Source organism: Colletotrichum scovillei, assembly GCF_011075155.1.
Source record: "Colletotrichum scovillei strain TJNH1 chromosome Unknown Contig00008, whole genome shotgun sequence".
Classification (NCBI taxonomy): Eukaryota; Fungi; Ascomycota; class Sordariomycetes; order Glomerellales; family Glomerellaceae; genus Colletotrichum; species Colletotrichum scovillei.
The window spans coordinates 532,184-559,051 of record NW_023336266.1 but is presented as its reverse complement, the minus strand read 5'-3'; the positions used below and the strand labels follow the sequence as shown (position 1 = coordinate 559,051).

At 53.9% G+C, this 26,868-nt stretch overlaps 5 protein-coding genes across 5 annotated transcripts; all 5 read right to left on the bottom strand.

The window, feature by feature from the left end:
* Positions 1-746: 746 nt before the first annotated feature.
* HER10_EVM0002001 (uncharacterized protein) lies at positions 747-2,811 on the bottom strand (the record flags this gene model as incomplete). Its single annotated transcript, XM_035471732.1, has 2 exons — positions 1,766-2,811; positions 747-1,627 (listed from the first exon to the last, which is right to left on the bottom strand). Exons 1-2 carry the CDS (start codon positions 2,061-2,063, stop codon positions 747-749), a joined length of 1,179 nt encoding a protein of 392 aa, XP_035330466.1. The 5' UTR covers positions 2,064-2,811.
* A 1,993-nt stretch (positions 2,812-4,804) lies between these two features.
* On the bottom strand, positions 4,805-8,666 carry HER10_EVM0002385 (uncharacterized protein). The gene is made up of 4 exons (XM_035472100.1): positions 7,478-8,666; positions 7,388-7,418; positions 6,996-7,312; positions 4,805-6,931 (listed from the first exon to the last, which is right to left on the bottom strand). Exons 1-4 carry the CDS (start codon positions 7,557-7,559, stop codon positions 5,274-5,276), a joined length of 2,088 nt encoding a protein of 695 aa, XP_035330483.1. The 5' UTR covers positions 7,560-8,666; the 3' UTR covers positions 4,805-5,273.
* Positions 8,667-9,964: 1,298 nt separating this feature from the next.
* HER10_EVM0012247 (UBX domain-containing protein) lies at positions 9,965-12,472 on the bottom strand. The gene is made up of 2 exons (XM_035481645.1): positions 11,422-12,472; positions 9,965-11,362 (listed from the first exon to the last, which is right to left on the bottom strand). Exons 1-2 carry the CDS (start codon positions 12,011-12,013, stop codon positions 10,257-10,259), a joined length of 1,698 nt encoding a protein of 565 aa, XP_035331043.1. The 5' UTR covers positions 12,014-12,472; the 3' UTR covers positions 9,965-10,256.
* A 944-nt stretch (positions 12,473-13,416) lies between these two features.
* On the bottom strand, positions 13,417-19,173 carry HER10_EVM0001649 (proteasome component ECM29; the record flags this gene model as incomplete). Its single annotated transcript, XM_035471391.1, has 3 exons — positions 18,961-19,173; positions 18,858-18,904; positions 13,417-18,793 (listed from the first exon to the last, which is right to left on the bottom strand). The coding sequence occupies exons 1-3, from the start codon at positions 19,126-19,128 to the stop codon at positions 13,417-13,419; spliced, it is 5,592 nt and encodes a 1,863-aa protein (XP_035330444.1). The 5' UTR covers positions 19,129-19,173.
* A 6,852-nt stretch (positions 19,174-26,025) lies between these two features.
* HER10_EVM0002961 (uncharacterized protein) lies at positions 26,026-26,509 on the bottom strand (the record flags this gene model as incomplete). Its single annotated transcript, XM_035472652.1, has 2 exons — positions 26,026-26,227; positions 26,382-26,509. 2 exons carry the CDS (start codon positions 26,507-26,509, stop codon positions 26,026-26,028), a joined length of 330 nt encoding a protein of 109 aa, XP_035330518.1.
* Between the last annotated feature and the right edge of the window lie 359 nt (positions 26,510-26,868).

The window sequence follows — 26,868 nt, the reverse complement described above, 5'->3', positions numbered from 1 at the left end:
ACCAACAAGGCCGTAGGGCGCTGCACGTGTTGGTGACCGAACCGAGAAGGCCGGTAAACCACATCCTTTCCTCTCTCCCCCCCCTTCCAGCCTCTGACGGGCCTTTCGTGAGAAAGGACAATACCGTTTGGGTGGTCGCTGATCCGTTCGGATGCGCTTCCGATCATGACAGGTTCTGGAGTGCTGGTAGCATCCTTCCCTTCCTCTCCATGCCACCATACCTCGTTAGCGCCTTCTACATGTCTGCTATTCTTGTGCTGCTTCATGATGGTCAAGATGTCATGATGATTGATGTCAACCAATAGGCCCTAGTGCCCATCATCTTTGTTTCCCACGCTAGCGTCGTCGTTCCCCATCCGAGCTCGTGTTTTCTCAACCCTTCTACTCCGTACCAGACTTGTAGATCACGGATAGATGAGGGATAAGCTTAAGTCACGTCAGATCGAGTCTTGACTAAGTAGGTAGTTCAATCTGTCACCTGTTTGCCACATAGGATAAAATGCAAGAAGAAGGAACAGCGTATAAAGTTCATAAAAGTTGATTTCTCATGAGCCGTAAACTAAAAAGAAAGGGGGGAGTGAGAAAAGAAACCACCCCGTCATCAAAAAGTGTCAAGGTATCACACCACCATACACCACCCCATCCATCCCTATTGATCTTTTTTTATACAAATGCCATCTCCGTATGGTTTGCCTCACGCCAAATCTCTATCTTCAACATCGTCGCCATCTCCAGAGACGACAGGGCTACGGCAGCTCATACAGACTCTTCTTCCTCCCCTGTGGTTCCGCCACCACAATCGCCTCCTTGCCATCAATCTCCGCCATCTGATAATCCCCGCCCAATCCGCCGGGACTCCCATCCCACTCACTACTCGCCTTCCTCACAGTCATCATCCCAGGCGTCGCCGACATGTTATACGTCCCCGTCCCCATGGAGCTAACCGTCCCCGTACCCCCGTTGTGATTCATATTGTGAATATTCATCCCCCCATACGCGATCCGTCCGGTATGCCCAGTATTCGACCTCGAAAGATCGCTCGCCCCGCTGCTGCCGCCGTACCCGCCATTGATACTCGACCCATCGAGCTCCACGGGTCCCCGGCGAGACCTCTCCTTGCGTAGGTACCACATCACGCCCACCGCCACGAGCAGCGCACCACCCACACTCGCGCCGACACCCAGTCCCACAACAGCCACGTTCCCGATGCCCTTCTGCCCGCTATCTCCACTGCTTCCGGTATTCGTATCCGCTGTCGGCTGGCTGGCTTCCGCGCCGCCGGGTGTGGCGGGGATCTTGCTCGTCATCGTCGGCACAGCCGTCATCTCGGGCGTCTGCTGCGAGGGGTAATTGCTACCGCCCGTGATGCCGGCGCGTCCTGATCCTGAGGGCGTGGGCGTGGACTTGGCGCCCGTGTTGAGGGTCTGCACGGCGACGGCGTTGCCGGGTGTCGCGGCGATGAGGGGCCCGAAGATGGCGGGCGGCGTGGAACAGCATCTCGTCTTCTCGGCGGCGGATTCGCAGCAGAACTTGCCCGGTACGCCGAAGCCTTGGCTGTCGCATTGCCATACCTGAACACCGTTGAATCTGAAGTCGTATGCCGTGTTATTTTTCCTCGTGTCGGGGTCTGTTGTCTTTATGTTAGTACTCCTGTTCCTTCCTTAATCCAACCACCTCTCCATCTCAGATTCGCCAGTCTCGGTTCATGGTCTTTCCTGAAAGACTGTTCCCCTGTGTACTCGCAAAGGATTCTTCAAAGACTTACTTAGTACGCAATGCTGCGGGCAAATTGGACTCTGCCACGTCGGATCCGAACACGTTCCTCTCGCGTACGCAATACCCGTGTTATTCGACGTATCCTCAAGCTTGCATAGCCCATTGCTCAAACACGCATTCACGCTTCCGCAACACATGCTGACTTCGGCCTTGGGATCGCACGGGACGTCCAGACTCTGCACGCCGCCGGGGAAGAAGCACAGGTTCGCCGCGGCCCGGGCGCCTGTTACGAAGCCGCTGCTGCTGAGCAGCGTGAGCAGCACCGCTTTTGTCGTCGTCGTCTTCATGATTGCTGCTGTTGAAATTGAATTTGAGCCCGGTAAGAGAGGCCGGGAGTAGTTTGACTGAGCCAGTTGATGCCTTTTCCCTCCCGAACACGCTTGACCTCGCTTATACCAATGGTGGACGGAAGTCGATTCAGTGATAAGAATACGTGTAGTCGAGAGAACCAGCCTCTATTGTTGCGAAACAGTCGTAAACAATCGTTCAAAAGAGCCGCAAACGTGTCGATCGTACAAGGCGGGGATGCTTGATGACGAAAGGAACGACGAGTCTGAGGCTCCGGCCCCCAAAAGGCTGGTATGTTTGTTCGGGGAAAGGAGGTCGGAAAGGGAAGAGAAAGCCCGACGGCGAGGAGAATAGGTAGAGGGAGTGATTATGAGATGGAGGTGGTGGTATGTGTAGAAGAGGGGTGGGGGTGGGCGATGTGAGAGGAAGAGTAATAAGACGTTCAGTCAGGTATAATAGCTGGGCTGTGGGTGGTGGTGTGCCAACGTGTTTGAGGTAAGGCGACAACCTTCGCTCTTTCTCTTCCAAGGGATTTCGAAACAGGAACCAACTTCGAGAAGACAGAAAGACCAGACGGACCAGGGCAGTCAGTATAGAGAGAAGGGCAAAGATAAGTAGAAGGCTCTTCGATCCTCCCCCGTAGGATTAAGATTACCTCCACGAGAAGGCGCAGTGTTTAAACAAGAAGAAGAACAAGCTGAAAATGAGTGGAAGGGGGGTTTGGTTCTTTCTGCTCGGGTTTCGTAGAGATGGAGAGGGAGAGAAAACGTAATCAACACGTTCTCATCTTCAGAGGAGGGGGAGAAGGAAAGCAGGAAGCAAACAAAAAAGGAGCGAGAAGAAGTTGCAAAGAAAGTCCGAAAACCTTCCCTCCAAACGAACGAGAGAAGAGCGGCGCAGCCAGACCTTAAGAGAAGTCACATATCCCAAACTCCCCTCCACGGCAGTTTGGATCCGTGCTTCCTCTCTCTCTCTCTCTCTCCACCACATCTGCCCCATACCCAGAGTTCGCCTCTTGGATCGGTCTCGTGAAGAAAAGTTGCCCAGGTCCCAGGAGTGAAGTAGGGGGGGGGAAGAAAGGTCCCGTTCTCCACGAACATCTCGCCGGCAGCACGCCGACCCGGGGGGGTCATACTACCATGCCACTTTACAACTCTTCACTGATACTATGTAATGTGTAAGTAAGCCAGCCCAGCCCAGCCGCAGCCGCAGCCGCACCCAGACAAGACCATACTGCGTACAGAACGTACACAAAAGACGGTGGATCCCATCCTCCAAGAGCCAAGCCGTGGTGCTTGTCCTGCAGCGCCCAGCGTCCCAACTTTGAGGGAGAGACCGGGGTGGAGGGGCAGACGATTGACTCGATTGACTCGTCCCATGAAGAAGAGGCCCCCCAGACCTGGCCTAAAGAAGCAGTCAAAAGACAGGAAAGAGAGAAAAGGCGACCAGGGATCATGGTGTCAGCGACGGGTAACGCCGTAGCGCCATCTGTGGGAACTAACAACCCAGGCCCATGGCCTAGTTTCTGCCCAGCAAGGCCAGCCATCGTCAATGCCGTTCCAACTCCTTCAGCAGCTTTCCCACCTTCTTCTCTCTCTCTCTCGCACCAGTGAGTGTATCTGTAATTGTGGCATCTTTTCAGGGTCCATGACTCGCCGCAGGGTTTCCTGGCTGCCCAGCACCGCAAGCATCCGCCCCACGCGCGCGTCTGGTTTCAGGTTATCTGCCGCTGCGACCTTCTCTCCAAGAAACTCAAGACTCAAGAATCCCAAGTTTGCCAACACGAGGCCGGCCGAAGCTGGTTGCAGGAACCTGCTTTTCTTCCATAAGCTACGGATACCCATCCGTACGGAGTACAGAAAGATCATACCTCGATTCGGCCTGTTGTAAACTTCGTGCTGCCATGGTCGGAATCGAATCCTCCAACAAGGATTCCACGGGCCTTTCTAAAGACACACAGACTACGTCAAACATCACACTCAGAATCCCGCCATCGGAAACCTCAAGAGACTCATATTCCTCGTGTCCCCCTCACGCACTCTTTTATCCCCATTCGATCGATTCCGCCCAGTCCTCCAGGCCCCTCCATCCTCTTCAGCCGCGCCGGACATGGGTCCGTCGTAGATAGAGTCATGGTTCAACACCACCGCACACATACGGCGCCTTGGCGTCCGTATACCATATAACTCCATGGTCGAATCCACCGGTCTTTCCTTTCGCCTCCCCCTCACCCAAGCGAACGCTCTACGATGGTTCAGGAGAGCCAGGGCAGGCCCCAAGAAAGAGCGAGACTTTCTCCCTGGGTATCGCCTTGCCTTATTTGCACTATGCAGCTCCAAAGCCAAGATTCGCTCGCTTAGAGTAAAGTATTGACTCTCGGCAACATCTAACGATTCCCATACGGATAGACCCATACATGACATACCCAGCAAGACGCGGGAACAGCCACTGCCACTGGGCAGAAAAAGAAAACCCACCTCCCCTCCCCTCCCCTCCCTCGACTCGAGGGTCCGCTTCTCTCTAGCATCCATGATCACTAACCACACAAAATGCCATTCCTCTCTCTCCCTCCCCATACGGCTTAGTGCACCAAACCCTCCCTCCTCAGCCTTGCATCGGTTTCTCCGGGGGGTGTGGTCGCCCGGTAGTCTCAGAGAAAGAGCACGCACTCTATTCTTGGTGAATGCTGGGTATAATACATGAGGAACTGTAGAAAAAGGCAAAAAAGAAAAAAAGGCGTCTTGTGAATTACTCCTGCGTCCCCTTCCCTCCCCATCCCATCCTCTATTCCTCAAACCCCGGACTCGCCACCCGTTGTTTCCTTCCCAGTTCCGAGTCAAAAGACGAGAAGGGGAACGGGCCAAGTGTGTGTATGTGTATGTGTATATGTCCTATCCGTCATGTCATATCCGTCGTCTTGTCATCTTTGTCATTTCCGTATTCCATCAACCCCGGTTTTCCTCCCTTTGGCCCTTTGCATCGTATGTAATAAGTCTCTTCGTTTTCGCATAGGGGCGATAGATTTCCTCCAGAACCCCGTGTATTGTCGTGTCGTCAACGGGGCAGCCCGTTCCCATCTTCCATCCCACCTCGCCGGTCAGGCGGCGGCGACGACTCGCGAGCGAGCATGTGCTCGTCTAGTGCCCCACCAAGCATTACCCCTGTCTGTCGTTCCGCCTCACACACAGCTGCCTGGACCATCATACGGTTCACGCCGCAACATCCTCCTCGTCGAGGGGTTCAACCCTGACGAGAATTTCCTCCAACAGCCCCTCGAGGAACGTGCCAACGTCCCTACCCATACCCACGGGCTCCGCCTTGTCGTAGTGGTCAATCTCTTTACACACATGAGCGAGCTTATATACGAGCTTCCGCAGCTTCTCGTGAGCCGCCTCTGCTCGTTGCTGCTTTGGTGTCACCTGGTTCATGGCCACGAGGCTAGACGAACCCTGTTGAGGTCGGAATGCCTGTTGCAGCCTAATTTGTCTCCTCTTTAGCGCCTCCTCGAGTGCAGGGAAAATGACATCGTTCAAGGCGTCCAGCTCCCCATTGGGGTTAGACGGCGCTGGCGGGGGAAAGGACGAAGGAGCCGCGGGTTCAGGAGTAGGTGTCTGCGTCTTTGAGGGCAGCGCGTACGCCTTCGGTGGTGGAGGCGGCGCCGCCTGTCCAGACGGTTGGCGATATTGCCCATTCGGAGTTTGACTCGGTATCCTGACCGGCGTTTGTTGTGCCTGCGGGCTGCCGCGGTATGGTGGGATTTCTGGAAGAGTAATCGGTGCAAACTTGTTGTTTGGCCGAGGCCCATGGAGAGGGGGCCGCGGGGGTGTAGCATCGTCGAGGTGTTGCAAGTCGGCGGGCTGAATGACAGGGCCTAGACTCATCAAGCCCATGTCCTTCTGCAACTGAACCTGCAATTCTCGGTCGTAGTCCGGAGATTGGCTGACCGGGACGGCAGGAGGAATCAATCGAGAGATGGGCCGCGGCGTCTCTGGACCCCCTCCTCCTCTTTGCAACTTCTCAGGCGACATTGGAAGAGGCACCTTGGCCGGCGACTGGGGCGCAGGCGCAACTGACGGTACTGGCTTCCGTTGCGGCGATGCCTGTCGAGAGGTCCCCGTGTTGGCACTAGCCGCCTTGAGGGTATCAGAGGCGATGGCGAGGTCTCGGCCGAAGTCGCGAATCTTGGTCGGACTGCTGTCTCTCGAACGCTCTCCGTAATCATCTATGCTTTCCGTAGATCTCGCCGCTCTGGCGTTAGTGGCAGACTCGTCCAGGGCACCAAGTCCGGGACGAGGAACGACGCCGCCGCGATCTCCCACAAGCCTCACTGTGCCGAAATCCCACATGTCCTCGTCGACCTGCCGGCGCTCGTAGTATTCTTCGCCCCCTTGGTCACTCTCGTCATCGTCGCCCTTGTGCGTCGCAGCCCACCGGCTGTGGCGCTCGATGAGCTCGGTTAGGTAGCTCGTTTTCTTCGCGCGGCGTATAAACGGATGCTTGAGCAGGTCCTTGGCCGTAGGCCGGTCCTTGGGGTCCCTCTGCAAACACACCTCGATGAAATCTTTGAATGCTTTTGTAAAGTTTCCTTCCAGCCGTGGCGGAGGGTTCTTGGGGATTAAAAACAACACCTTCATGGGGTGAATATCAGCATATGGTGGCTCGCCGTTGGCAAGCTCCAGCGCCGTGATACCAAGCGACCAGACGTCAGCTTTATGATCGTACCCTGACTGCTTGATTACCTCGGGGGCCATCCAGAAGGGTGTGCCGACGAAAGTATTCTTCTTCGTCATGGTAGCCGAGAGCTGACCCGAAACGCCAAAATCCGCGAGTTTAACCTGCCCGTTGGAGCTGAGTAGCACATTGGCAGCTGGATACGTGTGTTAGCTCCAGGAAAATAGCAAAAGGTGCGCATTGCAAAGTGATCAACTTACCTTTGACATCGCGGTGCAGCTTCTTGTCCGTGTGCAAGTAATCGAGACCGAGTAGCAGCTCGCGAATAACGATGGCAATGTAGTCTTCGCCAATCAGACCTGGCTTCATGAGGTCTGCGCAGCTTCCACCAGAACAAAACTCCATGACAATCCATAGCTCCGCCCCCTTGGCATACGAGCCGTAGTATTTCGTCACATAGGGGGACTGCAGTTCGGACAGGATGGCGATTTCCTGGATAATGTCTTCGACCTCATCCTCGGCGCTCTCGATATCAATAATCTTAATGGCTACGGCATGACCGGTGCGCTTGTCGACTCTATACGTGTACGAGTTACAGTCAGTCCTCTGGTGCTTCTCGCTGGAGAGGGGAGGGGAATTGGACGGTACTGACCCCTTGTAGACCTTGCCAAAGCTTCCTCCACCTAGACAAATCCAGTGTATTAGCAACATGCCGCCTCAAGCACGGAAGCGGCGCGCATACCGATGCAGTATTCCTTGGTGTAGAGCAGCTCGGGATCAAGCGCCTCGTTGCCCTCCTCGATATCCCTATCGCGATCGCCCATGATTACGGTCTAGCGCTGCGAAAGGAGGGTGGGGTGTTCCCAGCAGAAAGGATCGGTCGTTCAATTGACGCCGCGCAACAACAGAAGGCTGACCTGTCGGGAGCTGTCGCCTGTCGCGAAGGAGAGGATCGCGGGGTTGCGAGGGGTCCGAAAGTTCGTCAGCGCGGTGGGATTGGCGGTAGTTCGGCGTCGGCGCGGTGGTGGTTCGTCTCTGATCCGATGCCTGCTGTCGTCAGGCAGAGAAATGTTCGGTTGGCGGGAAATTGACTTCTCGGGCTGGAAAGTCTCTTTTTCCCTTGGTGCTCGGGCAGCGGGCAGCGAGCAGCGGGCAGCTGGTTGAAGAGGGGATCCTGGAGTTGAGGGCGAGCGACCTGAAGAGGGACAGAGGCGGTGGGGGACGACGGATACGGCTTGTCGTCGTCGAGCTGAGGTAGAAGCGATTGAGACCGGGCTAGGTAGTCACAGGTGGCCCCCGAGAAGGCTGGTTTTGAAGGCCCAAACTAAGAAGAGAGAGAAAGCGATCTGGTTCAAGGCGGGCGATTAGCAAAAAAGGTGCTAGAGACAAAGTCGGCCGGAGCCTAACGGTGATTAGTTCCCAAGGGGGCGGCGTCAATCGTACGTGGGCTCTTGTCGCGTGTCGAATGTCTCGTCTCTCCTTTTTCTTCAAGATGCAGAGACAGAATGACGAGGTAAACAAGGGGAGGGGGAAACCACAACAGTAGCAGTGAGTAGGTAGGCGAGGTAGGTAGGTGAGGATGAGAGAAAAAAGTTCCAGAGGTGGTGGTGAGACACTGTAGCGGGCCGCTGTAATTCGCGTTCCTCGCGAGTCGGTGGATTTGGTAGAGCCAAAGCAAAGGGAGAGAGGGAAGGAAAGACGTCAGTGCCACGGGCCACGGTACTAGATGAAAGTCCGTAGGCACAATAGAAACAGCAGGGGATATTCAAGAGACCTACAGAGTACGGATAGAGATGGGCAATCTCAAAGTATGGCAAGGGAGAGCCGCGCAAAAGAGAAAGCGTCGTGGGGTTGCGGTTGGTACCTGTGCTTTGGTCCAAGAGAACGACGGACGGGAATCTGATGTTTGGGCACACGAGGCAGAGTGTGGGGTAGCAAGAGACGGTACCAAGCCAGACCGAGACCAAGCAGTCAGGCCTCTAGACGGTTGAAAGGCCACAAAGAAGAGGGCGGTGGTGTGGCTGTCTTTGCGTCGTCTTCGCTTTCTTGAATGTTGTCTTGGGATGTTGTCAATGTTTGGGGTGTGGTCTTGGTGTTGGTGCTAAGGTAAGGTAGTCCGGGGCTTGGGCTTTCGTAGGTACCCAGGTAGGTAGGTACCTTGAGATTTGGACTGTTTTGGTAAGATCGACTTCCCAAATACATATGAACAGAAATGCGACGTTCCAGGCGCAAAGAAATACTGAATCTTAAGGTGTCCGTAAGGCAGATTGGAATGGCCAAAGTAGGGTAGAAACAGAAACAGGAGGTGTCTACCTTATTGGACCTCCCATCGCCCGTTGTTTATGCCATGATCTGAAATGGTAACCGAGGGGTCGGTTCACCAGCAACCACTGCTGTTGATGTCAATTGGGTTCCAAGGTTCCCCTCATCCCACCTCAAATATCCCCCCTGCTATCCGTATGGTCCTCGAGATGGCCCTGTCCAGTGAAAACGTCAGCGACCTCTGGCAGTCAAAACAATAGAATCCCGTAAGGTACCTTACTGCGCAATGCATTATCGGCAACGTAAGCGAGCGTGCACAGATCACATCTTGCTTTGCTTATCAAATGGCATCGCACCTCACAGAATTGACCCAAACGCTGCCAACCAGACATCCATCTCCCACCTCTCCCTTCACCATCTCACCATCTCACCATCTCAGCTTCAACAACACCAACATCAATATAGGTACTAGCCCCATACCTAACAAGACGAGAGCAACCCACCACATCCAATCACCCCTCCATTCATCTCGCATGCAGTGACACGTCCCGTCCAGGAACCCGTCCGTCATCCCCCTCTGATTGGTTGCCCTCCAACCGGCGCCACCACCGATGCCCAGGTGAGCCAAGCACGCTTCCCAAAGATAGTTCATGCTCTAGCCTAGTGAAACACCCACATCTCTCAGCCCAAGACATCTCTACTTTCAGACTTCGACCTGTCTTTGTTCCTGTGGCTTCTTCTTTTGGTGACCTTGCCGTCGATTCCGTTCAGCCCTGAGTGTCGGTATCCACTAATACTTCTACACTGAATACGGCAGAAGAGGCTGGAATTGATTGGCATCGGATCGTTGGACGTTGATACTCGATTCATTACACGCGATAGGGAGACATGCGCGTCAAGTCATTCTCTAAATGCGCGTCTTAATGATTCAAACCGTATCACAACGCGACCAGCATAGCTTTCGTTTCCCTGTCTATTGATGCCGTCTCTGTGTTAACAAACGTCTACCTACGGTGGATGGCCGTCCAAATCTTCCGGCCCGCTGTTTGACTCTGTTGAGCTACCCGTGGTCCTCGATAAACTACGTCCTTCCATGCCTGCCTGCCTGCCCTCGCCGGATATCGTGGTATGTATGAGAAGAGCCCAAACGAACAATGTTGAAAGAAGGCTTCCTTCCGCCTGTCCAGTTCCGATTCTATCGGCCATGCCCTGGCCCTGGCCCTGCTTGAATAAATGCACCTTGCCCGTAACCGACGCTTCTAGTCCTCAATGAACTCAATCATTACGGTGCCGTTCTTGAGGCCGGCTTCCATGATGGTCGTGTCCAACCCGTCGCTCAAGTCTTGGCCCTGCGGCATACGCTTCAATTCAACCTCAACCCCTTCCTTGCCCTCGAGGGGCTCAGCCTTGAGCCACTCATAGATGCGTCTGACCGGGTCGTCCAGATTGAACCGACGGATAACACGTCCAGTAGGGTGTCGGAATTGTATCCTCGTCGTCGTTGCCGGGTTGTTCTCTGGCTCCGTGTGCGGCTTGTCGCTCGCGATCTTGGCCCAGGCGCTCTGCGCTGCTGCCGGCTCAGCAGGGGGGGTAATGCCGCCTGCTGCCTCTTCGACTGGGGAAATGCCCTGGCCTCGGCCACTGGACGAGTCTGACTTGGTCAGCGCATCGGGATCGAATACGCTCGTCTTGGGCTTGGAGCTGCTGCTGCTACCGCCGTTGGACGCCGCAAGACTGTTCTGCAATGCCATCTCGAGCATTTCGTCCTCCGTCATTCGGTCGACATCGACGGTCTTGGGGCGTGGCGCTGCTTGATCCACTACGGGGTTCTTGCTGTTCGCCGCCAAGCTATAGCGGTCCAGGAACTCGGCCAGCTGCGCGTGGAAGTCAGATGCGCTGGGGAACGGTCTTCCACTCCAGACCTTGACCTGCTCTCCCGTTCTCGGATCGATGATAGCGACATGCGGATAGTTGTCGGGGTTCTCGTGGCCGGTGCCGTGGAAGTAAAAGTTGATGTACTGCTGTGCTGCCATGGCGTCCTTGTCGTACTGCAGGAAGATGAAGGCATCGTCCAATAGCCTCCTGATAGCCGCATCTTTCCAAATATCCCGATTCAAGGCTTGGCAGTTGAAGTCGCTCATGTCCTGGAGGTTAACCAGAATCCACTTCTTCTCGTCCTTGCCCTCCTGTCTCGCCTCGTCCCACTCCAGTCTGGACATGATGTCGTAGGGCGGCCGAAACAGCTCTGCCAGTCTCTGGGCTCGCGTGCCGCCTTCCGTTGCAGCGGGTTGGGCGGGCTGGGCGGCAGCTGGGCTGTCATCATCCCAAATGGACAGGTTATGAGCAAAGGGGTTTCCACCACCAGCTGATGTCCAGAAAGTCAGCATGGCAAACCCTAGGGAGTAGACATGGCCCAATACATACCTCGAGCTGCCCTGGCGGCTTCTCTCTGTCTCATTTGTGCCCGGATGATGGTGTCCATGTCCATACCATCGTCACCGTCGTAACCTCCAACCAGCGTCTCGGTGGTTCTGGCGATGGGTGATCTGACATCATCATGGCCACCGCCAATTCCAGCGCCGCCGCCACCACCTCCTCCAGGACCACCGCCGTAAAGTTCCTCTTGTAATCTCTTGGCCATGGCGGCATCCTCTTCCTCTTGGGCACTTCGGGCAATGGCCGCCACCTGTTCGTTTGCCGCAATCTCGGAGTCGTCGTGTCCAAAGTTATCGTCCATATCGTCCACCGTCATGGCAGTATCGCCATCGTCATCACTATCTATGTGAATGACCCCACGCTCATCCTGCCGTCCAACATTCGGTCGGGTGCTCGAGGGCACTGGGGGCGCTGTCGAAGAGGTGGCGGCTGGCTGGTTGAAACTGCTCTGAATGTCGGGGTTCTCGAAGAAGAGCTGTATGGCCTGCTCCAGATTGTTGTTGGTCATCTCCAGGAAGCCGCGAGCGGCCTCCGGGCTGGCTGCCGTAATGGCGACGAAGTTGGAGATATCCTCGTCCATGGCGAAGGTGTGCGCTTAGCGGTGTTAAGGTCGCTGAGAAGAGTTTGGCTTCGTGCGTGGCTTCGTGAGATGTCCTTCAGCAGATGGTACCGGCCAGCAATCAGTCAAAAGATATCTTTTTTTTTCTGGTGGCGGTCAGAAGAGTGAATGAAGAAGGGTCGCTGAAGGTGGGAGACGGATGGCACCTCTGCCCCACCTTGAACCGAAGGTGCTGGAGTCTGGCACGGGGCGGAGGGGTAGCTGCAGGTCACCGTCGGGAGCGTTCTTTGGGTCTAAATTGTCTGGCCCCGTCAAGTGATGAAGTCCAAGGCGGTTTCCAAACAGACAACTTGAAAGAAAGTCGATAGCTTCAGATTCAGCTTCTTGTTGGGGAAGGAAAGGCAAGGCTGGTTTGGTTGGTTTGCGCCGCCACTGATCTGAGGACGGGATGGTGTTGCGGGCTTGCCCCGGCGCGTGTTAAGGCAACTGAGTGCAGGCACGGGTGGAAGCGCAGGGCAGGTGCTGCTATCAGGCCAGTGCCACCCTCAAGGCGTCCAACTCTGTGACGCAACCGCCGGTCGAGCCTCGGAGCCATCCTTCCTTCCCTGGGCCTGTCTCGGAGAAATGGCGGAATGTTGATGCGATGAGGTGATTTACTGCGCCACGAACACCAAGGTGCTCAATCTCGTGTGGCTGATCTTGTGGCTTGTCCTCAGCCACACAAGAAGCTGTTTGTCTTGAAGAGCATCCAAGGCAGAGCATTGCAGCCCGCTTCTTTCTTGCTCTGACTATAGGCACAGGTCCGTCTCTAGACTCATCCTGCCTCGGCCTTCCATTTCTATCAACATCAAGATATGAAGATATAGCTTTTGCTTTTGGTTTTGCCATCTCAAGAAACAGATATGTAGCTGAGCGTCGCGATGTCCCGCACCCACAAATTTCAAGATGTAGGAATCTTACTACCTGCGAATAGGCCCCTGTCAAGGAAAACTATCATTTAGGCTTCCTGTAGTCTGCCGCACTATTTAAAGGTAACTAGCCGGTGTAGTCTGTCATGGATCAGAGGATTCACCCAAGCTTCGAGGCAGCAGCACCGGGACTAGACATGAACCTCCCTGGCTTGCGACTCCGAGCCGGTGCCATCCATCTATACGTAACCAACCTTAGCTACATAAAGTGCGCTTCAGAATTGTCTCATTGGTTCTGCCCTCTTTCCAGTATCTCTGATGTGTACACCTACGAATCATTTCCGCGAAATCAGTAGCACATTGAGAGGAAGGTTAGCGTCATTGTAACAGTCATTCCAGTAAAGAGCAAGTTCTAATATAGGGGTATCAACACCCCGCGAGCCATATCCTGCCGCCGCGCGGCCAAAAACATCCATCTCTCCTGGAGAAGTAGGAAGGTATCTTCTCCCCTCCCTCCTACTTCTCCAGCTCCGCGAGGATCTCCTTGAGGTGTTTCTGCACCTCAAGGGACCTCTCAGCCCCCAATGCCTTCTTCACCATCTCCACAAACCCCTTCCTCTCCTCCGCCGCCGCCGCTCCCTCCCCAAACACCCCACGCTGGATGGCCTTGAATACCCCGCCAATGGCGAGGACCCGCATCGTACGCTGGGCCTCGGTACCGTTGTCGACGGACTCGGGATCCAGGCTGCGGAGGTACGCCAAGGCAACCTCCTTCTCGTTGCCGACAGGGGTGCTGGAGGCGGGGGCAGGCGCAGCCTCCATCAGGTCCTTGACGGACTCGTACCACACCTCCCGCTTGATGCCCTCGAATTTGGCGTTGTCGAGGTATGTCTTGAGAAGGTCAAAAATTTTCTTGAGCACGGCACTGGGGTTCTCCTTGATATCCTTGCGGTTATAGCCCCGCGCGACAGTCTCAATGCCGTTGACGGCCGCCTTACGCGTCGCGTCGCCGGAGCTGTCGACATCCATCCGGTCCTCGTCGATGAAATCGTCCAGAGGTCCGCTCACAATGGTGGAGATAGTCTCGAGAAGATCCAGGTCATCGCGCTGCTCTGCAAATTGCCAGAGAGCCTTGAAGGCGTGCGGGCGGTAGTCCTCGTTGTTTCTCTTAGCCTCGCGAATCGCAATCTTTTGCTGCTGCGCGGCGATGGTCGAATCGTTCTCCCAGAGAGCCTTGCCCTTGCCGACGAACTGGGGGAAGGACTCGAGAACCCTTTCCTTTCCGGGGAAGGTCTTGAGCGCGAGCGCCTTGTCGAGAACGGGCCAGATGAGCTTGAGATTGGCCTCGGACATTTGTCCCCCAGTAGCATCGCTAGAGGCAACAACGGCCTTGATCATGCTCGCGATGCTGAAGGCGGCGGTATGCTGAAGGTTCCATCGCGGCGCCTCGAGGCCTCTCTTGATGAAGCCTACAATTTCGGGGACGTAGCGCGCGACGGTACGAGAGCTGCCGCCGTGCTGATTCCAGACTTCGTCGAAGCACTTTCGGGTATACTCGTCGGTGTCGTGCATGCCCATGTAGGTGAACGGGATGAACTTGGCCGCCAAGGCGTTGAAGTGGTCGGGTGCCAGCTTGGAGACACCGAGAACAACGTCGGATACCTTGGCGCGGCGGGCCTCGTCTTCGCTGGCAAAGTAGAATTCGGTAAACTTGTCGACGAGCCGCTCCTTGGATGCATCGGGAACGATGCGCATCAGGTATCCCGCGGCTCTGGCATAGCCCTTGCTGACTTCGTCGTTGCGGTCGAGTGCTTGCTTCTCCATAATCTGCATGAACTTTGGTGATACCGGCTTGAAGTCGACGGCGTGGCGCATGACCAGGTCGCCAATCAGTCTAGCACATGCAATCTTGGTCGGCATGCCAATGGCGGTCTTGATGATGTCCTCGAGCTTCGGCGCAAGCTGCTTCATTCCGTCGGCGTCCAGTTGTCGGAGGCAGTTGTCGATGGCTTCCGAGATTGGCGATTGATTGACCCACCTAGCTCTGAGCTTATCAAGCTGGTCACGGGAGTCCTCGCTGACCTTCTGGTAAGCGTAGTTGATCTGCTCTGGCTCGATTGTGCTATGAAGGCCCAGGAGAGGAGGGATGAAGTCGACAATGAAAGGCTTCAGATTGGGGCCACCCTTCTTAGTGATGTCGATAATCGTCTTGAGCGAAAACATCTTGACGTCGTCGACACCGCTCTCGAGACCGCTGGGCGAAAGGAGGAAACGGAGAGCCTGCTTCAGCATAGCCTGCGCTGACGACGAGGATCCACCCTCTTCGAGTTGACGGACAATAGTGTTGGTCAGACCCATGCACAGCTTGAGAGCAGACTCTCTAACGGATCCCTTGACATCGTCAAGCACCTTCAGTGCCGCAGTCCAGATCTCGGCATAGTACTTCTCATACTTGTGGAAGGGCTGTCCGGAAATCAGGTCGGAGATAGCACCGCAACTGGCCTGTCGGACGCGCCACTCCTTGCCAAGGACGTTCTTCAGGAGGTCCTGCATGATGGCGTCGAAGTGCTCGCCGATCGTCTCGTTCGGGTTCTTGACCAATGCCTTCCAGATGTCATCCATGGATCGTTGAACGTTGGAGTTGGGGTCGAATCGATATCGGAACAGCTTAGGGTAAAGCTTAGGGTCGACCTCTGACTCGGAGAGGATATTGCTGAGACCGAAGCGGCCAAAGGCAGATCTCGTAGACCAGGTCGCGGCGTTCGTCGCGAGCGACATGAACTTATAGACGAGACTCTGGTCACCGACTTCGTTCGCCAAACTGACAATATCCTTGTACGACGTGACCGACTTGCCCTCACCTGTAGGCAAAGCGCCGGGTTCGAATAATTCCGTCTCGTCCTCGACCTTGATCTGCGTGGTATTTCCGGTGAAGGCCGAGACCAAGTCCTTGACAAGATCCTGCTTCAGTCCTTCGTCGCCCTTCTCGTACACCAGGGACAGACCGCGGGAAGCCGTCTCCTGCACCAACTCGTCACGCGCACTGAGCAATCTCATGAAAGCGGCCTGAGCCTCTCGAAGACGGGACTGGACCTCGTCGAGATGTCCGCAGTACTGAACGACGCAGAAGAGCCAGATGCCAGAGGCCTTGAGCAAGCTGGGTTTTGTCGTCTTGCAGTCGCGGAACAGCTTGTCGAGCACGGCGGTGATTCTCTGGCTGCGCTTGCCCTTTCTCCAGGGACCGTCGGTGCAGTCAACGTTCATGGAAAGCTTGACAAAGTCAGAGTCCCAGCAGGCAATAGCGGCAGTGATGGCCTCGCCGACGGTGAACTGAATCTCAGTCTCCTTTCTGGAATGGAGTCCGAAAAGACTCTTGAGAACGCTGTCTATACCTGAAGTCTTGCTAGACGGGTACAGCAGGCCGTCTTCGGGAGCGGCCTCTTCATTCGGCTCGTTGAATGCCAAGGCAAGGCGGCCGAGAGCAAAGATGGACTTGTCGCTTCCTGCGTTCGCATTCTCCGTGAGTCTCTCAATCACATAATCCGCAGTAAGGTTGTTAACGTTGTCCGGAATATACTGTGAAAGTCCCGCGGTCCAAAGCTCGCCGTAGCATTCAAGGATAGCATTCTCCAACGTCGGGCCATGGCGCGATTTGTCCATGAGCATCTTTGCCGGAAGGTGAACGTCGATCGGAATAGGAAGACCGTAGTACACGGCTCTCGAAAAGATGTGGCCGAATGCTTGCAGGGCTCCTTCGACGCCATTGGCGACCGCTCCAACGTGCTTCTCCCACCCCCAAATCATCGCCTTGAGATCTCTCAGGAACTTTTGAATATTCTCGTTCCTCGTCTGGTTGGAAGCCGCCTCGGGAATCGCCAGGTCCACCTTATTAAGGGGATGAGGAAGGAGAATTCCGACGGCTTGCGCGGCGGCAGCACGGGTGTGTCGGTTGTTTGATGCGATGCACTTCTGCAGAACCCATGCCGAGGGGGCAATGTAGTTGATAGTGCCAGCGGGCGCGAGTGATGCGACATCAACCATGGACTTCAGGCAGCTCTCAACGACGCGGTCGGTTCCATCCAGGTTCTTCAGGTAACGAACGCCGTCGAAGCAGATCTTAATAAAGAGACCAATGTACTCCGGCTCGACGGATCGGAAGTAGGCTCTAATGGTCTCCCGGGTCTTGACGTCGTTCCGAACAAGAGTGTCAAGCTGGGAACTCCAATCAGGGACCAGAGGAAAGTCCGGAAGCGCGGCGACGAACAGGGCTCTCTTGACGTACTCGACGGCAACAGAGTAAGCCATCATCTTTTCGCCCTGGAAGTTCTGCATCGTGCGGTCATCATCAAAATCAAGCTTGGGAGGCGCTGAGCTGCTCCACTCGTCACTTGAGATCTCGTCAGAAATCTTGTCGCAGAAGAAGTACGTCATGAGTTGGATCCAATCCGGCATCTTGTGCGCCTCGGCGTCCCTGTACGTCCAGGGATCCAAGCCCTTTCTGCCTTCCTCGACGACCTCGGTGCGCTCCGACTTGCGGCCGGCAATGGCCAGGATATCGATCCATCTGCCTCGCACATCCCATGATGCAATGGTCTGATTCGCCCACTTGACGGCTGAGAATCTTGCACTCCGCACGGCAGGGTTCTCCTCAGGGAGATTCATGTGGTGCAGAAGCAGAGAGATGAGGCTAATCATACCACTGCCGCGGCCGTCGCCACTGACTGTCTTTGGGTCGAAGCTTCTGGTCAGTCCCGAAAGTGAACCCTCAATGGCAGAGACCGCCTCCACAGTAGGATCCTCGGACATGGATCTAAAGAGCCAACCGACGAGGTGCAGCTTGTCTTGTGTGCTGGATGCACTTCCTGCACCGAGAACACCAAGTAAATCGTAGGCCATGGACCGAAGCTTCTCTTCGTCTGCCGTCAGTGTCCGTGAAACAGGCCAGCCCTGGTCTTCCACGTAAGTCCGCATCTTGTCGATCAACTTGGGACCGATGGTGAAGGGGGCCTGGGTCGGTCCGATGTTGGCGCACCAGTTGAGAAAGTAAAATAGAGCTTTGTGAAGTCTAGTACGCTCCAGGCCGCTGGCTGCTTGTAAATGAGCTGGCGCAATGGATGAAGTCTCTGTACCAAAGTCGAGCGTTACGACGTTCATGATGTTATCCTGCATTGTCGTGGCAAGCTTCGATTTCGAAAGCAGAGGGAGAATCTTGATTCTGTGGGGCGCAGGAAGTCGGGCATGTGCATTATACAACTCCTCAATAACCGACGCCTTCTCGAAATCGATTGTGATTCTTTTCAGGATGTCTTCTCCGGCCTGTGAGACTTGGTAGTCGGGGCTCGCTGCAGCAGATAGCGCAGGCAAGAGTCTTTCCTCGTCTTTGAAAGCACCGCTAGCCAAGAGCTGAGCAATCTTGCGCCGGAGGGCCTGCATGTTCTGGAATGCAGCTGCGGTATCGCGCTGCTCGGGCTTCAGGAAGTCCAGGTCCGCTGCAAGCAGGGCCGGGTTCATTCTCTCAAAATCCTGTCGGGTTGGGTTCGAGCCACCCGGGATTCTGAGGAGCAACACCTTACCCAGCCATCTTGCGACGAAGAGGGCGTCTGCATCTTTGGAAAGACCGCTAGCTTCTCTCAAGGCCACGTCTTCTTCGCTGCCGCGTGATGGTACCTGGATATCGGGAATGATCTTCAAGAGAACATTGAACATGGATGATTGGGTGGCGGCATGGTTGGGTGATGAGATGCCCTTTGCCACTTTGGGGAACAGATGACGTCTTTCGTAATCCTCGAGACGCAGGATGCTATGCTGGATGAAGGAAATGTCTAAGACGCGAAGAATAGGTGAGTCGACCTCTTGGTATTGGTCGATGAGCTTCTCAACCGGAAGAACGATGCTATGTACACCGTTAGCGCCCACACTCAAATCCTGGAAGACGCGGAAGACAAGGAAATTCATACCTCGGGTGTATGATCAAGCCTTTTAGTTTACCGGCAAATGTAATCACCTAACTCGAACGTCAGAGTTGTAAATAATTATGTGAAGCTTGTGGTGGATTCTCACCTCAGTGCGGACTGCAGGATAGTCACTCTTGGCCTTGAGTAGCAGCGCGCACAGGTATTTGCCCAACAATTCGTTCAACTTGGCCTCGTTGTTTGACGCCTCGAGAAGCCGAATCTGAACGGTCCCCACGAGGCGCTTCTCCTTGGCCTCGGGAGATTCGCCAGACATCTTGAAGAAGCTGTCGCAGCGTCGGATTTGGGTTGATGATGAGAGATGATGATGGAGAGAGAGATGTGGGGGTACTTGTAAATGTACCTGACGTGTGTGCTGTAGGAAGAGTCGACGTTGCTTCCGGTTGCCTGAGCTGATTAAGCTTGGTGTCCGAGTGGTTCCAGAAATTCCACAGAAAACGGAACGGAACAGGGGGAGAAACAGTTGGGGGCGGCAACTTACCTCCGCCACAATGTGGCCAATGTTTGCTCCGAAACCGGTTTAGCGAGTAAACGCCGGAGATGTTTTCGAGAGACTCCGAGACAGAAACAAACTGAAAAGGCGGGTGCTACCCAGCTTCAAAGTGTATGGTCACACAAGGCGAGAGCTCTCGCTGGTTTATTTCTGCACCGTCCTATTTTGATTTTTGGTTGTATTTCCGTACAGCGTGTCATGAGAGGTAGACAAGGTGACGTGGAGTTAATGCGGGTCTACTCAATATTCTTCTTGATTACACGAGGCGAGAGCTCTCGCCATTTCACTTCTGCCTCCCTAAGGATATGGCCCTACAGTATGAATATGCCTAGAGAGTTGAACGATGCAAGGTGAGGGGGGGTTGGTACAATTCTTCTAAGCAGCCATCACTTAATAATAACAGGCGAGAGCTCTCGCCATTGTAGTTATGTACTATCTTTTTTTGGGATTTCCTTATCAGTACGTTAGAGATGTAAGCAAGGCCAAGCAGAGTTAAGGACGAAAAGCTGGTTTCTTCTTGACAGGCGAGAGCACTCGCCGTCTCAGTTCAGTGCCGTCCTATCTTGATTACGAATAATCTTGTCAGGATGTGTGAGGGAAACAACAAGACAAGCGAAGTGCATTCAGGGTCTTCCGGGTGATCTTTTCTTGATCACACATAACATGCGAGTGTTTTATCCTCTCGGAGTTCACATTCGGCCGCTTCTGTCTTTAATTATCGGGATTCAGTTCCCTAACGTATGTTATAATTAAGTGAGATGAGGTGATTTGAGATCTAGACCTGTTATACAAAGAATGAGGTGAAGTAGTAAGATAGATGGAGTCATTTACAGATACATCACAGGCGAATCACTGAAACTCGACGGGAGTGGAAACCTAACCCACCTCTCCCTCAGCTCGCAAGCGCAAAGGTGCTATGAACCCGGATTTGAAGCTTCAGGGGGACGCTTTATAAGTTTGTACTTTAACCCAGTGTCCCTTATGACTTCTTTGCTACAGAAATGATCGAATACCTGTTGATTCAAGTAACATCTCTTGCAAGAGTAACGGCCTCGATATGTGCACTTTGCTGCAGGTGGATAACAGTGAGCTAGATCGAGTTGCGAACCGGGGACAAAGGAGATTGGAGCCAAAGCCTTGTTATCAAGTTCTTTGATCGCGAGATGAAGAGTATGGTGAATCCATGGTTAAGATTACCTGACTTAAGAGCAATACGTACGAAAGCGGCCTTGAACTCTTGATGAAGTTTCAATATGTTGGATAGGTAGGCTCTGGGGTGACGCTGAAGAAAAGTGAGAATTTGAACTCATCAACCTCTATTCCAAGCGAGGTTGGCTTCAATCATTATGCACTGGTTAGTGCGAATAGGTATGCAATTGTATCACAGGACGAGCTGAGGCAGAGTTTACTGAAAGCTTTGCTACCTGCTAATACAAGTCCTCGAGCCACGTGCGCAAACGCGAAATTATTTGAAATGTCCAAGTATCAACTTCCTCCATTAAACTGAATTGCATAGACACTTTACGTGTCTTGAATGATCTTCCAGAACATTTTTTAGCACCATTAGCTGCGAGGTGGTGTCAGGTCTGAGGCCAAGGCTAGATGAACTATGAACTTCATTTGAATTGTTGACTATCATCGGGCTTGTTGTATGTGTCTCCATCAAGGATCCAGTGGTTCTGATGTGATCAAAGACAACCGAACCCATGGCAGTAGAAGCCCATGACTGGAATTATTACCTTCCGAGTTGGACGGGCCACCAGGGCGTCATTTATGTCTGGAGGCATCTGACAACATACCGAAATCTGACGACTGATTACCTTACGGTCGTAAAGCCCATAGCTTGCATTATTATTGCCAGAGACCGCTTACATAGTGTTGGGATTTGCTTGATCCTCAAAAGCATAGCATTGGTACGTTGTAGGTACAAATTGAGCTCGCCAATGTCAACCAAAAGGTGTCAAGCTCGCCCACCACCGCTAACTCTCAAAGACTATCAAGCCGGATAGCGGTGTTCAAGATCCTATGACTTAGACATTGACAACATCTCCCAACACCTGCGTTATGAACATTGCTATCTGTAACTCCACCACTTCTGTAGCATGAGTCCAATGATACTCATGCTTTCAACTCAAAATTACCATCCGTATTCTCCTGTGCAATGACCTGATCCTAGGTAATCGATACCAACGAAAGCCGAAAGGGGGAAAAAATGACATTTTGACTTTTGCCCTCGATGGCATTCTGTTCTGCCTCAAATATCAAACAAATCCTTCGGCCAAACTCGGATCTACTTTAGCAACCCGGAACAAATCGCAGATGCCGTGTTTCCCAATCACTCCTTCCCGCCTACCGACCCCAGGCGACGTCTTCACACCACACCCAGACGAAACCTCAACATGAGGGATAACTAGTCAAGCGCCAGGTTAGTCCCTCCAACCTAGATTAGTAACTAGCAGTTTTTGCAACACCACATGAGACGATATCCCTGATGGACATGTGTTTGCTTGCCCTCCTGAGAACACCAAAGACCCCTATCAGTGTGAACATTCACCTCATAGTCTTCTCCCAGCTGAACTCAACGTTAAACTCATCAGATTGCCGTCGACTCGATGGTTTAATAATCAGCCTCAACTAAGTTAAGCTAGGATCTCAACCCCCTGGCCGTGACAAGATACATAATGTAGTCTTTTCATTGACAATTAGCCTCAAACTCCCACCATCGTCTCGATAAACCGTATCGCCAACCGGTAACGCTTGTGCATCAACGACACAAACCCCGCTCACGATGTAACTCAGACAAAGTCATTACAGAAGAATAGTCTGATTGACTTTTGCCCGGCAGATCATTCAACTAGTCAGAATTCGACACTAGGGGCCTCAAATGCACATTCAAACCATCAAGGCAGCCTTTATCCCCCCCCTTTCCAGCCGGCTAAACGATAACCGCTTGTCAAACCCAGTGAGAATTTAGTCTGGCGGCAGTTTGAGCAAAGATACGACTTGGACACAGTATTCGCTGATGGAACGCGCGCCGTGCGGCCGGCGTAAGGTACCGTCGACCGCTAAGCGCGCCCGCTCCGGGGCCCCGGGAAAAGATTACAACCTACCACAGAGTACAACATCGACGCGTCAACGTTGTCTACCTACCTTACCTACTATACCTACCTACCGTACCCCATCACTTCTCCAATCCTACAAACACCGATCCGAAATCGGCCTAGATACGAACATCGACTATTGATTCACCACTTTGGCATGCACCAAACGCACACAGCGAAACCCCGAGAGTCCTACAACTCTACAGAGATGATCCCAGCACGCCTTCACCACCTCACCAACGCGGACTGCCATTGGAGAAGCCTCATTGGCAGCTGTAGGAGAAACTCAAAAAGGACTCACACCTGTCCTTCTGATATCACACTGCATCTTGCCCCCTTCCCTTCCCCTCTTGTCAAACCATCCCCGCAACATGGAAAGAGTCAGCTTCACATGACAAAGTCTTCCTGTACCTCATCACATCACATCGATACTCCCACACACACACACACTTAATCGAACACGCTACTTCCCAACTAGCTCCTGTTCCGAAACTCATTTTTAGAGTTTGCGCTTTGGAAGGTACGGATTTTCCAGGCTTTACCAGGCGTGCAAGCCAACCCCATATCGGTATCCCGTACGCATTCCAACCTACCAATCTTTTCTTTTTTTTTCTCTCTTTTTGAAGCTGTTTAGGTAGAAGAGAAATTGGGCGACGACGTGACTATTGGTCAGGCCCCCAAGCCATCTGAGGACGAAGATTCAGTCCATGGCAGATTGCCCAGTCGATGAGGCTCCATGTTCCATGGTTGATGACGGGCGAGGTTGCGACGAGGGAGTTTGGGGAGTTGCAAACGACGCTCAGTGTTGCGACTAGTTCCTAAAATCGTTGAAAAAAACCAAACGAGTCCATCCCAACTCCTCCTGTACCTATGTCGGAACCTAGAAGCCTGCTCTCCTGACTGATGCAAAAACCTGGCATCGATAGTGCCACTCAAAGCGCCGCGACTGGATGCTACGATGTCGTCTTGGGCAGTCAGCAGTGGTATCCGCTGCATTGCCTGAGCGCAATGGCCGGGTAGCCGGTGAGGGATAGAAAGAAGAAAGAGTACGACCAGTACCTCAGGTTCTGCCCAAGAATGAGACCAAGAAGTGGGTACGCGAGTCAAGGGGGGAGGTTGTCGCTCATCGATCCGTTAGACATACACCCTGTCGGGTACCATAGACGAAAGCAATCGTAGAAGAGTTCAAAAAGTGAAGCCAGTTCGTTCTGCGCAGAGAAATCCGAGTTGGCAGGCTCTTGGTGCCTCAACGTCGGGGCGAAAGTCCCGCGAGGAGCTATTCCTGGGCCCTTCAGCTTCCTTGGCTTATGAGGAAGTGAATCCGTGGGCGCCGGGGCCATGTGTTTGCGGACTAATTAGCCCGGCACCGAGGGAGCCATGGAGCGTAAGAATTGGACGACGCAGAGAGCGCCGACCTATTGGTGGTATGCACGAAGTCGCTGATCGAAGGTCTCAAGTTTGTACCTAGAGCCCTCCAAAAGCTGGGGAATGCAACTGAAGGGTGCGAAAAAGGGAGGGAAATTGCTTCTTCGTAGTCTGTACTTTGTGGTCTGTAGGCTATGCGACCCTGGATCATCAGACGAAATACCTACACGGCCGGTTGAGGAGCTCGGTGCCTGTCAGCTTGGCTTCGAGAAGAAGCCCTTTGGTCAATCAACGTGGTCTGAGCCACTGAGGGGATACTCTGAGGAACAACCTGCCCGTCTGAGGTCTCACCCCCCGCGCCAGTCCTGCCTGCCAGAGGACGTGTGCGCAGGTCACGATGCTGCTATACGTGTCCTGATGAGGGAGAAGATGCATTCACGAACCTGGTGGAATTGCAAAAGCCCCTCGATGATTCGCCGCAACAACATGCGGTTGAGACATGCCGAACCCTGCTAGTCTTCATGCTGATGAGGACGCAAGTCACTGCTGCCAGAAGGAATACACCAACTGGGGCTAGCATCGAGACTAATGCCCTCCACGGACATGATGTACATGGAACGACAATTTTTTTCTTGGTGCTAGACAAGTCTTCGTATGATTGTTGATGCGTCGCAGAAATGGTCACGACGGCGGGCAGGGATATGTTGATGCCCCTGTGATACCGATGCTCTTTTTGGCGCGGACGCTGAGCATTTGCTGAGAAAGACTCTTTTGACGACCAGTACGGACTATGGAGAAATGGACATTGAGCGGGAGGTCCCAGGTTTGCGTCCGTGTGCTGACTGACCTGCGCGAACGACAGGGGACGGTGCCATCAATCGGCTCGAGGAGTCGAGTGCTCAAGAGTTGCACCGGAGATTGCTAGTGCGAGCTGAATCATGCTCCAAACTTGAGCCGCGGGTGTAGGCAACGGCAGCTTAAGGTATCAATTGGCGGGCGATACTTGATGCCTATTATCGGCCGAGACCTACAGGGTAACTAACACAGACAGCTCCCGCATAGGTAGCATACCACTGCCCACGAGTAGGAATGAAGGAGGGAAAGGGAGTCATTTGAACTCACCACCAATCCAAGCCCACAGCATCTCTGAGTGAGGCCGGGCCACATGGCGCGTCGAGGCAGCGACCAGTGAGAGAGAAGGGCTAGAAAATCCAGAGATCTAACTCTTCCCACACCTCGATCCACGGTAGCAGTGGGAACTCTCCTTCATGCGGCCACCCCCTTCCACCCTGGTCCGACCGATGATTTCATTTCTCAGGAAAAAAAAAATTACTGTCAAGCCAATGATGTACCCAATAAGCGTCAGTCGGCAGACGACGGAGACCCGAAATTCACTGTCATGCGAGTCGTGCTGGGTGCTACTGGGTGCTGTGCAAATGCTGCAAGCCCGACGACAGCTTCGGTCCTTTGCATACATGAGAACTTGAGCGATCCAAGTGAAGATTGAATCCGTAATAAGGATTATTCTAGATAGTATCTGTGGCGGACGCGCGCGTTGTACTCTCAGTCCATTCGAGGTCTAAAAATCATCACCACTGGGGATCGCTCGGGCATTCAGCCGACAGGGTGGAGGCGGCACAGCGGCGGACGATGCCCAAATCCCGAGGCTTCGGCTCCTTGTTGAACTTCATAGCCGTCCGCCCCGGACAAGGAGACGCGTGCCTTAGCTGCCGGAGTGCCAGCGTGTCAATGAGGCGCGGAGACAGCACTTTAACCAGATTTCGTAAAGGAGGGGCCGTTCTGGCCGCTGGGGCTTTCGGGGTTGACGACTGCGGTATCCGTAGACGAACAATTAATCAATGCCTCTGCCAACGTCACCCGTAAGCCAGGGGTGACCTGTTCAGAGGACGAGGATCGCGTAAAGTGAGGTGCCAGTACCGTGCAACGTCAACGCTGCTATTCGACCATCTCCCGGACGGGGGTACCAAGGAAGGCAAGGCAGCCATGACTTGCCGATACCAGAGCCATTTGACGTGTCTTTTCGTGGTCAAGGTTGGCCAGTCGGCCAGGACTCCTACTCGGCCGGCATCTTCGGTGACGGTTATACTAGCTGGCTGTCGTGACGAGTTGGGAGGAGATAGTCGCAGGCCACGAATGCCAAGTCCACCGTGTGCAAACAGCTTACTCTGGCGCATTACTTGTTGATCTCTTTGCTTGAAGTGGTTATCGGAGCCATGTACAGAACTGTAGAGTGGCTTCCTCGATATAGATGGGGGCGGTCGTGCGGCAGCTGCACAGACAGAAGAAGCCCGAGTGTTCTGCACTGTTGGAGAAGCGAACGAGTGGCCAAGAGCGAGGACTGTCCTTGGATCGGAGCAGAAACTGACACCGTCGAACTGTTTCGAAACATGGTGCGCGCACAAACGGTTAGCGAGTTCAGGCTCGAAGACAGCTGCGGCAAAGGTTAATATCACGACATGTCACGCTGGCTCTGGGACACGTTCGAAGGAAAGAGGGGGGGGGGGGGGCGAGTCAACACGCAAGACTAACATCGGCCGGCGCATATAGAAGTTGTCGAGGAGGTTTCCGTGGAGGAAGTCAGCGACGGGGAAAAAGAAATGAAAGGAGGCCCATGTCTTGTATGCGGCTCGCTCTTTGGTGTTTGTCGCATCCGCCATCTCATCGTTCGTGCTCGTCCAGCGGCCAGCGGCTGATTAGGGAGAGACATGCGAGCGGGAAGGGCCCGATCGGTGAGCGGCATCTGGAATGAGGGACTGAGCCGGCGCATTCCAAGCGAACCATTGCCGGGCCGACGTTGCTTGAGTCCGGCTGGATGCGGTGCGAGTAGCGAGTGAATTCACATGGCTTCAACCGGAAAAGCAAGCAAAGCCTGGGATGATTGTCCTCGAGGCTCGCAGTGAAGGTGAAGTGTGAACAGCTCGCATTCCCGTTGCTGTGGCTGGTGTGGTTGGGGCTTCTTCCGACGATCGTGAAGGTGGAGAGATGACTTGTCTTCAATAAGGCCAATGAGGCCAAT